The sequence below is a fragment of the Bombina bombina genome, chromosome 2 (assembly GCF_027579735.1).
Source record: "Bombina bombina isolate aBomBom1 chromosome 2, aBomBom1.pri, whole genome shotgun sequence".
Lineage (NCBI taxonomy): Eukaryota > Metazoa > Chordata > Amphibia > Anura > Bombinatoridae > Bombina > Bombina bombina.
This window is the reverse complement of record NC_069500.1, coordinates 741,126,012-741,143,964: the sequence shown is the minus strand read 5'-3', so window position 1 is coordinate 741,143,964 and position 17,953 is coordinate 741,126,012. Positions and strand designations below refer to the sequence as shown.

General features: G+C 41.3%; 1 protein-coding gene across 2 annotated transcripts in view; it reads right to left on the bottom strand.

Moving 5' to 3' along the window:
* Nucleotides 1-9,663: 9,663 nt before the first annotated feature.
* TMEM259 (transmembrane protein 259) overlaps nucleotides 9,664-17,953 on the bottom strand; it is a 99,513-nt gene continuing 91,223 nt past the window's right edge. For both annotated transcript variants that reach the window (XM_053702817.1, XM_053702816.1), the window contains exons 8-12: nucleotides 13,063-13,120; nucleotides 12,807-12,890; nucleotides 12,557-12,689; nucleotides 12,294-12,393; nucleotides 9,664-11,732 (exon numbers count right to left, since the gene is read on the bottom strand). In XM_053702817.1, coding sequence (XP_053558792.1) covers nucleotides 11,103-11,732; nucleotides 12,294-12,393; nucleotides 12,557-12,689; nucleotides 12,807-12,890; nucleotides 13,063-13,120 — 1,005 coding nt within the window. In that variant the 3' untranslated portion in view covers nucleotides 9,664-11,102. The remainder of the gene's footprint in view (nucleotides 11,733-12,293; nucleotides 12,394-12,556; nucleotides 12,690-12,806; nucleotides 12,891-13,062; nucleotides 13,121-17,953) is intronic.

Genomic DNA, 17,953 nt, shown 5'->3' with positions numbered 1-17,953 from the left:
ATCTGTCCTTTTAAAGAACTAGCTGATAAGCCTTTGTCCAAACCCTCTTGGAGAAAGGACAATATCCTAGGAATCCTAACCTTACTCCATGAGTAACTCTTGGATTCACACCAATAAAGATATTTACGCCAAATCTTATGGTAGATTTTCCTGGTGACAGGCTTCCGAGCCTGTATTAAGGTATCAATGACTGACTCGGAGAAGCCACGCCTTGATAGAATCAAGCGTTCAATCTCCATGCAGTCAGTCTCAGAGAAATAGGATTTGGATGATTGAAAGGACCTTGTATTAGAAGGTCCTGCCTCAGAGGCAGAGTCCATGGTGGAAGAGATGACATGTCCACTAGGTCTGCATACCAGGTCCTGCGTGGCCATGCAGGCGCTATCAGAATCACCGATGCTCTCTCCTGTTTGATTTTGGCAATCAGTCGAGGGAGCAGAGGAAACGGTGGAAACACATAGGCCAGGTTGAAGAACCAAGGAACTTCTAGGTTTAAACAGACTAGCAATGAGACTAGCAAGCTTGGAAAACACTTTAAAACAAGTTTACAAGCAATATAAAAAACGTTACACTAATGAAATTTTTACAGTGTATGTAATAAGTTAGCAGAGCATTGCACCCACTTGCAAATGGATGATTAACCCCTTAATACCAAAAACGGAATAACAAATGACAAAAACGTTTTTTAAACAGTCACAACAACTGCCACAGCTCTACAGTGGCTTTTTACCTCCCTCAATACGACTTTTGAAGGCTTTTGAGCCCTTCAGAGAAGTCCTGGATCATGCAGGAAGAAGCTGGATGTCTGTCTAATTTTTGCTGTGCAATAAAACCGTAAAATAGGCCCCTCCCACTCATATTACAACAGTGGGAAGCCTCAGTGAACTGTTTCTAGGCAAAATTCAAGCCAGCCATGTGGAAAAAAATAGGCCCCAATAAGTTTTATCACCAAACATATATAAAAAACGATTAAACATGCCAGCAAATGTTTTAAATTACACTTTTATAAGAGTATGTATCTCTATTAATAAGCCTGATACCAGTCGCTATCACTGCATTTAAGGCTTTACTTACATTACTTTATACTTTATTTTCTAGCAAATTCCATCCCTAGAAAAATATTTTAACTGCACATACCTTATTACAGGAAAACCTGCACGCTATTCCCCCTCTGAAGTTACCTCACTCCTCAGAATATGTGAGAACAGCAAAGGATCTTAGTTACTTCTGCTAAGATCATAGAAAACGCTGGCAGATTCTTCTTCTAAATACTGCCTGAGATAAACAGTACACTCCGGTACCATTTAAAAATAACAAACTTTTGATTGAAGAAATAAACTAAGTATAAAACACCACAGTCCTCTTACGACCTCCATCTTAGTTGAGAGTTGCAAGAGAATGACTGGATATGGCAGTGAGGGGAGGAGCTATATAGCAGCTCTGCTGTGGGTGATCCTCTTGCAACTTCCTGTTGGGAAGGAGAATATCCCACAAGTAATGGATGATCCGTGGACTGGATACACTTAACAAGAGAAAATAAAAATGTCTAGACTGACGAATTCTCCCTGAGAAAAATAGTACTAACTGGCACCATTTTTAAAATAAAAAACTTCTTGATTGAAGAATCTAAACTAGCACCTCACTTTACCTCTTCCTATCACTAACACAGGCAAAGAGAATGACTGGGGTGGGAGGGAAGGGGGAGCTATATATACAGCTCTGCTGTGGTGCTCTTTGCCACTTCCTGCTAACAGGAGATTTAATCCCATAAGTAAGGATGAAATCCGTGGAATAGTCATATCTTGTAAAAGAAATCATACCTCAGATAAGTTAATTAAAGAGACATTCTAATGCAAATAATACATGCCATAAATCATTATGCATGCAATTTTATGCACGATCAATGTTGTAAGTATGTTTTGAGCCCTGCAAAAGGGGTTAACGGGACATTATACACCAAAATTAATATAGGCAATTTAAATAAAGCATTAGGTGTAGATAAAATTTGCAATTGACATGCATTTCCTATTTTGCAGCTAACTCTCCCAAAAATGGTAAAACATGCAGGGTGTTTCACTGAATATGTATACCTACCTGGTATACGCTAATTACTGAGCTATTGTTTTTCCCTCACTCCCTAACTGCCTACAACTAGGAAGTCACTGACATGCCTAACTCACTGAAGCTGCAGTAAGTTATGCGAGATTTGCTGAGAAACTGTAAAAACATAATTTATGCTTACCTGATAAATTTATTTCTCTTGTAGTGTGTTCAGTCCACAGGTCATCCATTACTTATGGGATATATTCTCCTTCCCAACAGGAAGTTGCAAGAGGATCACCCAAGCAGAGCTGCTATATAGCTCCACCCCTCACATGTCATATCCAGTCATTCGACCGAAACAAGACGAGAAAGGAGAAACTATAGGGTGCAGTGGTGACTGGAGTTTTAATTAAAATTTAGAACTGCCTCAAAAAAAGACAGGGCGGGCCGTGGACTGAACACACTACAAGAGAAATAAATTTATCAGGTAAGCATAAATTATGTTTTCTCTTGTTAAGTGTGTTCAGTCCACGGGTCATCCATTACTTATGGGATACCAATACCAAAGCTAAAGTACACGGATGATGGGAGGGACAAGGCAGGAACTTTAAACAGAAGGAACCACTGCCTGTAGAACCTTTCTCCCAAAAACAGCCTCCGAAGAAGCAAAAGTGTCAAATTTGTAAAATTTTGAAAAGGTATGAAGTGAAGACCAAGTTGCAGCCTTGCAAATCTGTTCAACAGAGGCCTCATTCTTAAAGGCCCAGGTGGAAGCCACAGCTCTAGTGGAATGAGCTGTAATTCTTTCAGGAGGCTGCTGTCCAGCAGTCTCATAGGCTAAACGTATTATGCTACGAAGCCAAAAAGAGAGAGAGGTGGCCGAAGCCTTTTGACCTCTCCTCTGTCCAGAATAAACGACAGAGAAGAAGTTTGTCGAAAATCTTAGTTGCCTGTAAGTAGAACTTCAGGGCACGGACTACGTCCAGATTATGCAAAAGACGTTCCTTCTTTGAAGAAGGGTTAGGACATAATGATGGAACAACAATCTCCTGATTGATATTCCTATTAGAAACAACCTTAGGTAAAAACCCAGGTTTAGTACGCAAAACTACCTTGTCTGAATGAAAAATCAGATAAGGAGAGTCACAATGTAAGGCAGATAACTCAGACACTCTCCGAGCCGAGGAAATAGCCATCAAAAACAGAACTTTCCAAGATAAAAGCTTAATATCAATGGAATGAAGGGGTTCAAACGGAACACCCTGAAGAACTTTAAGAACCAAGTTTAAGCTCCACGGGGGAGCAACAGTTTTAAACACAGGCTTAATCCTAGCCAAAGCCTGACAAAAAGCCTGGACGTCTGGGTTCTCTGCCAGACGTTTGTGAAAAAGAATAGACAGAACAGAAATCGGTCCCTTTAACGAACTAGCGGATAAACCCTTTTCTAAACCCTCTTGTAGAAAAGACAATATCCTAGGAATCCTAACCTTACTCCATGAGTAACTCTTGGATTCACACCAATGAAAATATTTACGCTATATCTTATGGTAAATTTTTCTGGTAACCGGTTTCCGAGCCTGTATCAATGTATCAATAACCGACTCCGAGAAACCACGCTTTGATAGAATCAAGCGTTCAATCTCCATGCAGTCAGCCTCAGAGAAAATAGGCTTGGATGTTTGAAAGGACCCTGAAGTAGAAGGTCCTGCCTCAGAGGCAGAGACCATGGTGGACAGGACGACATGTCCACTAGGTCTGCATACCAGGTCCTGCGTGGCCACGCAGGCGCTATCAGAATCACCGATGCTCTCTCCTGTTTGATCCTGGCAATCAGACGAGGCAGCAACGGAAACGGTGGGAACACATAAGCCATGTTGAAAACCCAAGGGGCTGCTAGTGCATCTACCAGCACCGCTCCCGGGTCCCTGGACCTGGATCCGTAACGAGGAAGCTTGGCATTCTGGCGAGAAGCCATGAGATCCAGTTCCGGTTCGCCCCAACGAAGAATCAGTTGAGCAAATACCTCCGGGTGAAGTTCCCACTCCCCCGGGTGAAAGGTCTGCCGGCTTAGAAAGTCCGCCTCCCAGTTCTCCACGCCTGGGATGTAGATCGCTGACAGATGGCAAGAGTGAGACTCTGCCCAGCGAATTATCTTTGAGACTTCTAACATCGCTAGGGAACTCCTGGTTCCCCCTTGATGATTGATGTAAGCCACAGTCGTGATGTTGTCCGACTGAAATCTGATGAACCTCAGTGTTGCTAACTGAGGCCAAGCTAGAAGAGCATTAAATATCGCTCTTAATTCCAGAATGTTTATTGGAAGGAGTTTCTCCTCCTGAGTCCATGATCCCTGAGCCTTCAGGGAATTCCAGACTGCGCCCCAGCCTAGAAGGCTGGCATCTGTTGTTACAATCGTCCAATCTGGTCTGCGAAAAGTCATTACCTTGGACAGATGAATCCGAGACAACCACCAGATAAGAGAATCTCTGCTCTCCTGGTCCAGATTTAGTAAAGGGGACAGATCTGAGTAATCCCCATTCCACTGACTCAGCATGCATAATTGCAGCGGTCTGAGATGCAGGCGCGCAAATGGCACTATGTCCATTGCCGCGACCATTAAGCCGATTACTTCCATGCACTGAGCTACTGATGGGCTTGGAATGGAATGAAGTACACGGCAAGCATTTAGGATTTTTGATAACCTGGACTCCGTCAGGTAAATCTTCATCTCTACAGAATCTATAAGAGTCCCTAGAAAGGGAACCCTTGTGAGTGGTAACAGAGAACTCTTTTCCATGTTCACTTTCCACCCATGCGACCTCAGAAATGCTAGAACTATCTCTGTATGAGACTTTGCATTTTGAAAACTTGACGCTTGTATCAGAATGTCGTCTAAGTACGGAGCCACCGCTATGCCTCACGGTCTTAGTACCGCCAGAAGCGAGCCCAGAACCTTTGTAAAAATTCTCGGGGCCGTAGCTAACCCGAAGGGAAGAGCTACAAACTGGTAATGCCTGTCTAGAAAGGCAAACCTTAGGTACCGATAATGATCTTTGTGAATCGGTATGTGAAGGTAGGCATCCTTTAAGTCCACTGTGGTCATATACTGACCCTCTTGGATCATGGGTAGGATGGTTCGAATAGTCTCCATTTTGAATGATGGAACTCTTAGGAATTTGTTTAAGATCTTTAGGTCCAAGATTGGTCTGAAGGTTCCCTCTTTCTTGGGAACCACAAACAGATTTGAGTAAAATCCTTGCCCTTGTTCCGTCCGCGGAACTGGGTGGATCACCCCCATTACTAGGAGGTCTTGTACACAGTGAAGAAAAGCCTCTTTCTTTATTTGGTTTGCTGATAACCTTGAAAGATGAAATCTCAATTGTGGAGGAGAAGCTTTGAAGTCCAGAAGGTATCCCTGAGATATAATCTCCAACGCCCAGGGATCCTGGACATCTCTTGCCCAAGCCTGGGCGAAGAGAGAAAGTCTGCCCCCCACCAGATCCGTTTCCGGATAGGGGGCCCTCTCTTCATGCTGTCTTAGGGGCAGAAGTAGGCTTTCTGGCCTGCTTGCCCTTGTTCCAGGACTGGTTGCTTTTCCAACCCTGTCTGTAACGAGTAGCAGTTCCTTCCTGTTTTGGAGCGGAGGAAGTTGATGCTGCTCCTGCCTTGAAATTACGAAAGGCACGAAAACTAGACTGTTTGACCTTTGATTTGGCCCTGTCCTGAGGAAGGGTGTGACCCTTACCTCCAGTAATGTCAGCAATAATCTCCTTCAAGCCGGGCCCGAATAAGGTTTGCCCTTTGAAAGGAATATTAAGCAATTTAGATTTAGAAGTTACATCTGCTGACCAGGATTTAAGCCATAGCGCTCTGCGCGCCTGAATGGCGAATCCGGAGTTCTTAGCCGTTAGTTTGGTTAAATGCACAACAGCATCCGAAACAAATGCATTAGCTAGCTTAAGGGCTTTAAGCTTGTTCAAAATCTCATCCAATGGTGCTGTGCGAATAGCCTCTTCCAGAGACTCAAACCAGAAAGCCGCTGCAGCAGTGACGGGCGCAATGCATGCAAGGGGCTGTAATATAAAACCTTGTTGAACAAACATTTTCTTAAGGCAACCTAATTTTTTATCCATTGGATCTGAGAGAGCACAACTATCCTCCACCGGAATAGTGGTACGCTTGGCTAAAGTAGAAACTGCTCCCTCCACCTTAGGGACCGTCTGCCATAAGTCTCGTGTGGTGGCGTCTATTGGGAACATTTTTCTAAATATCGGAGGAGGGGAAAACGGCACACCGGGTTTATCCCACTCCTTGTTAATAATCTCTGTAAGCCTTTTAGGTATAGGAAAAACGTTAGTACACACCGGTACCGCATAGTATTTATCCAGCCTACATAATTTCTCTGGGATTGCAACCGTGTCGCAATCATTCAGAGCCGATAATACCTCACCTAGTAATACACGGAGGTTCTCAAGCTTAAATTTAAAATTTGATATATCTGAATCCGGTCTCCCTGGATCAGATCCGTCACCCACAGAATGAAGCTCTCCGTCCTCATGTTCTGCAAATTGTGACGCAGTGTCAGACATGGCCCTCATATCATCAGCGCGCTCTGTCCTTAACCCAGAGCTATCGCGCTTGCCTCTTAACTCAGGCAAATTAGATAATACTTCTTTCATAACATTAGCCATATCTTGTAAAGTGATTTGTAAGGGCCTTGATGTGCTTGGCGCCACAATCTCACGCACCTCCTGAGCGGGAGGCGAAGGTACTGACACGTGAGGAGAGTTAGACGGCATAACTTCCCCCTCGTTGTCTGGTGATAATTTCTTTACCAGTAAAGACCGACTTTTATTTAAAGTAACATCAATACAATTGGTACACATATTTCTATTGGGCTCCACATTGGCCTTTAAACATAATGAGCAAGCAGATTCATCTGTGTCAGACATGTTTAAACAGACTAGCAATGAAGCTATCAAGCTTGGAAATTTCTTTCAATAAGTTTACAAGCAATATAAAAAACGCTGCAGCGCTTTTAAAAACACAAAAAAACTGTCACAGTTGAAATAACAATGAACTAATACGGTTATAGCAACCAATTTTAAACAGTAAATGTATGAAATTAGCAGAGGATTGCACCCATTAGCAAAAGGATGATTAACCCCTCAATACCCAAAACGGATAATCAATTTAAGATTTAACGCGTTTCTCACAGTCAAACACACTGTCACAGGTCTGCTGTGACTGATTACCTCCCTCAAAAATGAATTTGAAGACCCCTGAGCTCTCTGGAGACGTCCTGGATCAAAGAGGAAGAAGCAGGAAGACTGTGCTAGAATTTTAACTGCGCAACAAGGCGCTAAAAAAAGGTCCCTCCCACTCATATCACAACAGTGGGAGACCTGATATAACTGTGTCTATGCAGAAATATACGTTAGCCATGTGGAAAAAAATCATGCCCAAAAAGATTTATCACCAAAGTACCTCACAAAAACGAATAACATGCCAGTAAACGTTTTAAAAACAACTTTCCAGTGTTATGCAAAGTTATCACTAAGCCTGCTACCAGTCGCTTCTACTGCAGTTAAGGCTCATACATTTATTTCAGTACTAACAGTATTTAAAGTTAAATTCTAGTCCCTAGAAAATAACTCAACTGCGCATACATTTATCAGCCTGATACCAGTCGCTACTACTGCATTAAAGGCTGTACTTACGTCATATGGGTAACAGCAGTGTTTTCATAGTCAATTCCATTCCTAGAAAATATTTTACTGCACATACCTCATTTGCAGGGGACCCTGCATGCTATTCCCTTCTCTGAAGGTACCCCACTCCTCAGAATGTGCGAGAACAGCCAGTGGATCTTAGTTACGTCTGCTAAGATCATAGAAAAAACGCAGGCAGATTCTTCTTCTAAATACTGCCTGAGAGAACAAACAGCACACTCCGGTGCTATTTTAAAATAATAAACTTTTGATTGAAGAATGTTACTCCTGTCTCCTCTCACAACCTCCTTTGTTGAGACTTGCAAGAGAATGACTGGGTATGACATGTGAGGGGTGGAGCTATATAGCAGCTCTGCTTGGGTGATCCTCTTGCAACTTCCTGTTGGGAAGGAGAATATATCCCATAAGTAATGGATGACCCGTGGACTGAACACACTTAACAAGAGAAACAAGGACAGTAAAAGATACAGAACTGCCTAAAACTCTCCTGCTATGTCTGTCTCACAACTCCTCCAGTAACACTGAGCAGATCCACACTCGCTCACCAGACTAAACTTCTCACATTCATCTCTGAGAATCCATCTCCTTGTAGCCAGGATCATATTTCACTGAAAAGTGTGTGAGAAATTTAGCTCCCTGTGTGTAGGGACCCCACCACCAATCACAGGCTATGTCCTGCTCAACAGCTGTAGCAGAGAACTGCTGGTCCTGATCAGGAAACAGATGGTGAGCCAATCAGCAGTGGCAGAAGCACAACCCTATCAATCAGACTTCATTCAGCTCAACAGCTTCAGTGTTTGTTGCTCGTTTAACCCCTTTGTGGCAGTTAAACAAAGTTACAGTATCAACTGTGCAAAACGTACATGGTCTAACAAATTAAAGAATACAATATTTGTACTAGAATGTTCCTTTAAAGACTTCTTGTTCTACCTTTACTACACTCCCTGCTCAAACTGAAATCTATTGGTTTAAGTGAAAATCTCCATTGCCTTATTTCTGTACTTGATTTTAATCTTACATTGTTGTAATCCTGTTTTGCATAAAAATCTAAAAAAAGAAATCCCACACATATCTTGCTTAAGAGTTGTAATGTGCTGTGGCTCCTGGACAAGACTTTAACTATGTGTTTGTTCAAGATTTTACTTCATTTGAATGTGTGAAGCAAGTTTACGTTTTATTAATATATTTATATGCTAACTGACTGTATTTAAATCAGCAATATAAATCTTAGTTGGAAGTAATGCCTAATTGAGGTGTGAGGTTGTTACATTGCTGCAATGATAAAGGATGTAATTAAAGTTAAATATTTATAGAGCACAGAATGTCTACATATGTTATGCCCTACAGGTACTCTTTAGTATTTCATTTGTTAATAGAGGCTACTTCTTTAAGATTGAGTCATCAGATATAGGTTATAATCTAGCATACCTTTTAACCCTTTGAGTGCTAAGCTGAATTTAATATTTTTCTGGTTTTTTTTTTTTACTATTTTCAAAAAACATTTTTTTTTACCTTTTTATTTTTCCCCCCAGATCCCCAATACTTATACCATTGGTTAGGCTATTACCTTTCCAATGGTGGGTCTTGGGGGTCTGTAGCTGCTTAGATCACTGAGATACAGGTTTCTAAGCAGCATGCCCCTTTTCCCTATACTTTGTATTGACAATTTTAAATAAAGTTGCGCAGTGACGTAATCATGTTATTGCGCGTGACGTCACCGCACGTAACGGGAAGCCCCACGGTAGGAGCAGGTGGGGGCCCCCAGATTGCAAAAAAGGTAGTTGAGTGCTAATGACGGCTCTGAGCCGTCATTAGGACTCAAGGGGTTAATCATTTATTATTGCTAAAACAAGGAGTATTTGCCCTGTCAAAAGAACACTCCAAAAAATTTACCTTAGATATATTTATTATTATATACAAACAATTTGTCATTTTAATATAATTTTTGCGGTACAATTAAATAGAATGTTCACTCATTTTACTTTGCCTAAAAATAAAAAGGTTTCTCTTGACCTCCCCAGTGGGGTGTGAACCAGTTACCCAAAGAATGATGTGAATTCACATTACTCTGGTCTGGTTGGGAAGTGTCACACAAATAAACAAGCTTTATGTAGTAAAGATTTAAAGGTAGACTCCTGATTTAACCATTTCAGAGTTAGGGCTATATTATACATATTGCTTTGCATATCTAACCCCTGAAAAGGTTAACATTATAACTCCTGCGTAGACCAACAACATATAGTTTCCAAGACATAAATAGAACTTTGCTATACATCCGTCATCAATATAGTTGCTATATATATATATATATATATATATATATATATATATATATATATATATATATATATATATATATATATATATATATATAGTTTCTTTCCTTGCCATCTTCCTGTGTAATGAATAAAAGTGCAATAAAAAAAAGCATTCTGCAGCCATGGATAGGCACATGTTAAATATACTTTTTGGGACATAAGATTCCCTAGACAGTCACATAAAACCACCCTACTTCCTAATTGTATCAGTTTGCCAAAATCTGTTGCCTGTGCCTCTCCTATGCCAACAGGCTTGCTACCGACGGTTAAGAGATTACAGATTTTAAGCTTTGATAATTTATTTTAATGAAAAAAAAAAGTAGTCTTTTGCGTAATGTTGGCTTCCATATAACTCATAACAGTATGTTCTGCTCCGCTTGTTTGTTGATGCCTGTGGTAGTGCAGCTAAGTCTCCTTATGATGCAATTTGCCAGCTATGGACTGTAAAATAATCATCTTCACATTTTGAACATATATCCTTCATGAATGTTGTGCACTTTATAGATGGATTCAATTATTAATCTAATAAAAGTTGTATTTTTGTAAATATTATGACTGCCGTATCTAGAAAGCCAGCAAGAGCAAAGATTTTAACCCTCAAACTACTGGAAATAATGAAAAATAATAATAAAACAGGGCATGGCAACATGTTTTTATATACGTGTATTTGCATTCACATATAATCTACGCACATCCCATGCACCCCTAAAATCACTGAATGTGTAGGAAGTTGAAGAACATCCACCTCTTCTTATGTTATAATAAATTTGTTTAGTCTCTGGAAGATTTAATATGATGAAGCCAATGATGAGGAGAAATAACAAGCTTTAAAAAAATAAAGAAAAATAAGTAGTGTGTAAAAAAAGACACACTAGCACGGTGTTGAATGTGCTGCAGGTTCCATAACTATCTGTAAAAGGCATGAATTCTCCCAAAAGACTCCTTAGCATGGTGTACATATCTTCCAGTAGCGAGGTTCTCTAAATAGAATATCTGAATGAGTATCTGCTCACGATTCCTCTACATGATGCTCTGAAACTTGTGTGTCCTGCAGTGGGGAGCTCATTGACACAAGCTGCTCTGCAGGACAAGCTGCTATAGGACTACTTTGCTTTGATTCTGAGCTAGTTGCTTGGAAAATTATTGAACTGGAGTCTATAGTGTGTGATGCCGACTCATCTTGCAGTTCAGTCTGGCTTATTGGTCGCGGGGCAGCAGGTGGCGGGTCCCCAGTTTGTGTTACTGCAGCAGTATCAGGTGCTGAATTGCAACTCCATATAGCTTCTTGAATTAGATTCACAGCACTAGGAGAATCTAGATGTAGGCTTCCAACTTCTATAGGTTGTGTGGAAGGTAAATCATCAACAGCGGGATTATCAACTCTGTCACCGGTTGTTGAGTCCATCAGTGAAGAACCTGGCACTTCGTGATCACTGACTGCTGGTGGCTGGAAAAGAGCCCCAGGGTTAGGTATGGGGTTTGCTCCTGAAGGCTCTGGTGTGGTGTTGTTGTTGAGGTTGTCCTGAAGGCTAGTCTGATTTTGACCTGCCTGCTGGTTTTGTAGAAGCATCTCTTGAATTCGAATCTGCTGCAAAATGGCAGGGAGCTCATAGTGATGGAAGAAGTAGATCATAGAGTGCTAGAAGGGCAAAGACAGGCATATAATTAAAGGTTAACCACTTCACCTCTTCAACTACTCCGCTTACTCTTGTATATTCAATTCAAAATGCTTTATCCAGTAAAATAGAAAATAAATCAATAAAATATTTTTTTTTTTTTAAAAAGTACAAACAGTAGTTTTACAGCAATGCTACAATCACTATGTACCATATATTCTGGGACATGGTATCTGGTAGCGGAAAAAAGTATCACTTATACAACTTTATTAACATTCATTTTGCTCAAGATCTCTTTTTACTATTACTATTTTACTATATATATACACACACATATATATATATATATACATATACACATATACACACACACACACATATATATATATATATATATATATATATACATATATATATATCTATATACATATATATATATACATATACACACACACACACACATTATAAATATATCTATATACATATATATATATATATATATATATATATATATATATATATATATATATATATATATATATATAAATATAAATAAAAATAAATAAAAATAGAGCTATGGATACCTGGATGAAGAGCCATGATGTGACTAGGGCAAGGCTGCTGTACTGTCCGTTAAAACGATAGTGGTAAGCATAGAATGCAAAGTGATACAAATAGAAAAACCTGCGGAGAGAAGAGAAGGGTAAGAAAATTGAAAAGAGAGAGCAGGAATAGCAATTAGAAAACAGTGACAAGCAGGTGTTGGTGTGCAAAGGAAAAGGAAAATAATGAAAAAAGTAGGGAAAAGCTGAAAGATCAGGAAGAGATAGCCCCAAATGTTCCTGACCTGAGCCAGTGCCTCTTGCTGGTATTGGTGTGACAGCAGATGGCATCATACTGATCGGCCAACCATACAATCAAGATGATATAGAAAGCAGTGGTAGTGTCATTGAAGAACTCTGACATTATGGCTTCCATACCTAAAAGACAGCATTTTAAAGTGTAAAACTGCTACTAAATGTTTGTATAGAAGGGTACAAAGGTTAATGTTATTCAGTTTAGAGGATTCCCAACAAGTTATCTGGAGATGGACTTACCTACAAGAGCCAAAATCACAGTGAGCAGAGGAGCAGCTGGGAATGCAATGCTCATATTCATCTCCAGCATTTGCAAAAGGTCCACTGTGCAATACAAAGAAGAGAGATTGAGAGACGATGCAAAGACAGAGCAAGTTAGTGAACCTAACGGTAAGCGAACATGAGTAGGTAACAGAAGTCTTGCAGAAGTTAAAGGATATACAAGATAAGGGACAACAAACAAGAACACAATGGCTGTCGCTGGAAAAAGACTTACCAATAAACACGAAGATTTGGTGATGGGAATACCGCAAAAGCATGGAGACTGAGAGGGTCTACAAAGAGCAGAAGAATAAATACTAAGTATAATATATACCAGTATATACCACTGTATAATGTTCAGCCGGTTGGGTCATTTGGGCACAATTACAAGCATATGTACAAAAATAGGCAGCATCAAAGCACAATGTGTGTATTTACAAAAAATAAAAAGGACAGCTAAAATGAGCAGCTTACTTTGGCATTATCATAAAGTGACATTAAAGTAATTATTCTCTGTACTTGTATCTTAAAGTTTGCATTTTAAAATGCAGTATTTTTTGTTTCTTTAATGGCATGCTAACTATAATAAAAATAAGAAAACACAAATTATGCTTACCAGATAATTTCCTTTCCTTCTGTACAGGGAGAGTCCACAGCTGCATTCCTTACTTGTGGGAAATACTGAACCTGGCCACCAGGAGGAGGCAAAGACACCCCAGCCAAAGGCTTAAAGGGACACTGAACCCAATTTTTTTCTTTTGTGATTCAGATAGAGCATGCAATTTTAAGCAACTTTCTAATTTACTCCTATTATCAATTTTTCTCTTGCTATCTTTAAATAAAAGAATGCATCTGAGCTTTTTTTGGGGTTCAGAACTCTGGATAGAACTTTTTTATTGGTGGATAAATTTATCCACCAATCAGCAAGGACAGCCCAGGTTGTTCACCAAAAATGGGCCGGCATCTAAACTTAGATAGAATGAGCTGTAATCCTCTGAGGAGGCTTAAAGGGATAGTTAAGTCCAAAACAATATTTCATGTTTCAAATAGGGCATGCAATTTTAAACAACTTTCCAATTTACTTGTATCACCAATTTTGCTTTGCTCTCTTGGTATTCTTAGTTGAAAGCTAGACCTAGGAGGTTCATATGCTAATTTCTTAGACCTTGAAGGCCGCTTCTAATCTAAATGCATTTTGAAAGTTTTTCACCACTAGAGGGCATTAGTTCACGTGTTTCATATAGATAACATTGAGCTCATGCACATGAATTTACCATGGAGACAGCTCTGATTGGCTAAAATGCAAGTCTGTCAAAAGAACTGAAATACAGAGGTAAAACGTGTATAATTATAACTGTTGGTTATGCAAAACTGGGGATTTGGTAATTAAGGGATTATCTATCTTTTAAAACAACCAAAATTCTGGTGTTGACTGTCCCTTTAAGACTGCTGCTAAGCGGATGATACTCCTCAACCAAAAAGATAAGGAAGTCGAAGAGGCCCTTTGACCCCTACGCTTCCCAGAATAAACAGAGAAGTTTGTCTAACTTCCTTTGTAGCCTAAAGATAGAACTTCGAGGCACAACCCACATCCAGATTATGCAGTAAACGTTCCTTCGAAGGAGGAGGATTAGGACATAAGGAAGGAACTACAGTTTCTTGATTGATGTTGTGATTTGACACAACCTTAGGAAGAAATCCTAACTTCGTTTGTAGAACAGCCTTATCAGCATGGAACACCAGATAAGGAGGGTCACATTGCAAGGCAGCATTTTCAGAGACTCTGCGCGCAAAAGCAATAGCTAGTAGAAATAGAACTTTCCAAGACAACAACTTAATGTCAACCTCATGCATAGGCTCAAACGGAACCCGTTGCAAACTTTAAGAACAAGATTTAAACTCCAAGGAGGAGCATTAGATCTCAACACCGGCCTGATACTAGTCAGAACCTTAACAAAAAACTGTACATCCAGAAGCTCAGCGAGCCTCTTGAGAAAGTCCCGTTGAACGGGACGAAACGCGTAGAACATAGCTCTTTGTATATTCTACTTTTCACCCAGTGAAGCCACCGTAGGTCCTCGTGTGCAGTGAGCTCAGCACTAGGGGATATCCTATTGGTACCGAGCTGAGGGTGTGTGGAGGTGCGTCCCTGACGTAGCGGCTTGAGAGACCGGAATACCCGCTGCTGTATACATTAACATAGGACATTACAAACGACGTAAGGACACTTGGAGATCCAAATTATAACAGAGTGGTCCTAGCCGAAGGGTTACGAGGGACAACTTTAACCATGATGTGCCTGTTTTTATTTGAACTCCTGTGAGTACAACACTTTGTGTGTTTTATCTGAATAAATATATCTACACTTGAATCGTGTCATGCGCTTCTCTCCTTTCATCCCTTTTTAGAAACTGAGCCTCTTGTGCAGTAAAACAGACAGGGCCGAAATCTGTCCCTTCAAGGAACTAGCCGAGAGGCCCTTCTCCAGTCCATCCTGGAGAAAAGAAAGAATCCTGGCAACCTTTACTTTGTGCCAGGACAAACCACGCTTTTCAGACCAGAATAAGTAGGACCTCCACACCTTATGATAGATGCGACGAGTAACCGGCTTCCGAACTTGAATGAGAGTATCAATAACACTCTCATAAAACCCTCTCTTGGCTAAGACTAAGCATTCTCTCCACGTAGTCAGACTCAGAGAATCTAGATCTTGATGAAGAAAGGGGCCTTGTTCCAGCAGATCCCTTTAATGAGGAGATGATGACATACCCACTGGATCCGCTAACCATATCCTTCAAGTCCACAATAGACCAATCAGTATCACCGACGCCTGCCTCGGTATGATTCGAGCCACCACTCGAGAAAGGAGTGGAATGGCAGGAAAAGAGAAATTAGATTGATCCTCCATGGTACCGCTAATGCATCTATTAGCTCCGCCCGAGGATCCCTGGACCTCGACCCATATCTGAGTAGCTTGGTACAGAGACGGAACGCCATAAGATCTGTCTCCGGCATTCCCCACCTGTTGCATATCTCCGCAAACACTTAGGGATGGAGAGACCATTCCCCCGGATGAAAGGATTCCCAGATGTCCACACCCGGAATGTGGATCGCTGACAGTGAACAGTTGTGGGTCTCCGCCCACTCCAGAATCCGAGATACTTCCCTTATTGCTAGGGAGCATCTTGTTCCCCCCTGATGGTTGATGTAACCACCGAGGTTAAATTGTCCGATTGGAATCAGATAAATTGGGACAAACCCAGTAGGGGCCAGGCCTTCAGAGCATTGATTATTGCCCGAAGGTCTAGAATGTTGAACGGTAAGAAGCTCTCCTCCTGCGTCCACAGACCCGTGCCTTCTTGGCGCCCCGCCCCAAACAGCTCCCCATCCTGACAGACTTGCTTCCGTAGTCACAGTCACCCAGGATGGTCTTAAAAGACAGAGCCACCAAGAGAGCGATTCTCTCGACCGGTTGTCCAGAAACATCTGTTGAGACAAATGATCACCGTTCCACTGCGTCAGCATGCACAGACGCCTGAGGTGGAACCTGGCAAAGAGAACGATGTTCATGCTGGACACCATGAAACCAATCACTTCCATACACTGAGCCACAGACGGCCTTATGGAAGTCTGGAGGGCAAGACATGTTGAAGCTAGCTCGCAACTTCATCCAAGTAAGGAGCTACTGCTACAACCCGGGTTCTGGTGACTGCTAGAAGAGCCCCTAGAATCTTCGTAAAAATTCTTGGATCAGTAGCTGGACCAAACGGAAGTGCAATGAACTGGAAGTGCTGGTCCAGGAACGCAAACCTGAGGAACTGGAAGTGTTCCCTGTGGATTGGAAGGTGAAGGAATGCCTACTTCAGATCTATAGTGGTCATAAACTGCCCTTCCTGAATTAAGGGAAGGATGGACCTTATTGTCCCCAAAAGGATGAGGGGACATTTCGAAATTTGTTTAAGCACTTAAGGTCCAGAACTGGATGGAAAGTTCCCTTCTTCTTTGGGACCACGAAAAAGTTAGAATAGTATCCCAAACCTCTCTCTGGGATAGGTACTGGGACAATGACTCCAAAGCAGGACAGATCCCTTACGCCCTCCAGAAAGGCTTCCCTCTTTCCTAGTCTTAAAGACAGGTTGAGAGGACGAATCTGCCCCTGGGTGGATGAGAATTAAACAAATCTTGTAACCCTGAGCTATGACCTCCAGGACCCAAGGATCCAGTACATCCCTGAACCAAACATCTGAAAAAGCCACAGTCTGCCCCCTACACAATCCAAAATAGGACCGGGGGCTGCCCCTTCATGCGGGTTTAGACTCAGCAATCTTCTTGCTCTGCTTGGATCTATTTCAGGACTGAGCCAGCGTCCAAGAACTCTTGGTTTGCTCTGGCTTAGCGGCGGTCACTGACGCTGGGCTTTTATCAGAACTAAAGGAACAAATACGAACTTTGTCCCTTAGATTTGTTCTCTTTATCTTACGGTATGAAGGCACCCTTGGCACCTGAAACCGGGGAGTTAGTCAAACAAACTCTTTCCTTAAAAGGAGAGGGAAAGAGACTAGACTTAGAAGTTATATCTGTCAGCCTGAACAGAAAACCTCAAGTCTTAGGCTTAGACTAATTAATCTGTGTAAAAAAAGCACAGATAAGAATTTAGTAACCCAGAAGGCCGTAATTCTTTCCTGAAAAATGTCGAGGGAATCCTCGACCTCAATCAATTTCGAGAAGAAGGAGACGCACCAAAAGGAAACCGCTCCAGCAACTGTGGCGACAAGCGCTGCCAGTAAAAAAAAAAGAAAATTTATGCTTACCTGATAAATTTGTTTCTTTTTGACACAATGAGTCCACGGATCATCTTAATTACTAATGGAATATTCACCTCCTGGTCAGCAGGAGGCGGTAGAGAGCACCACAGCAAAGCTGTTAAATAGCTCCTCCCTTCCCTCCCACTCCAGTCATTCGACCGAAGTTAAGGATAGAAAGGAAAAACCAAGGTGCAGAGGTGTCTGAAGTTTATAATAACCAACAACCTGTCTTACAAGAACAGGGCGGTCCGTGGAATCATTGTGTCAAAAAAGAAACAAATTTATCAGGTAAGCATAAATTTTCTTTTCTTTTTTATGACA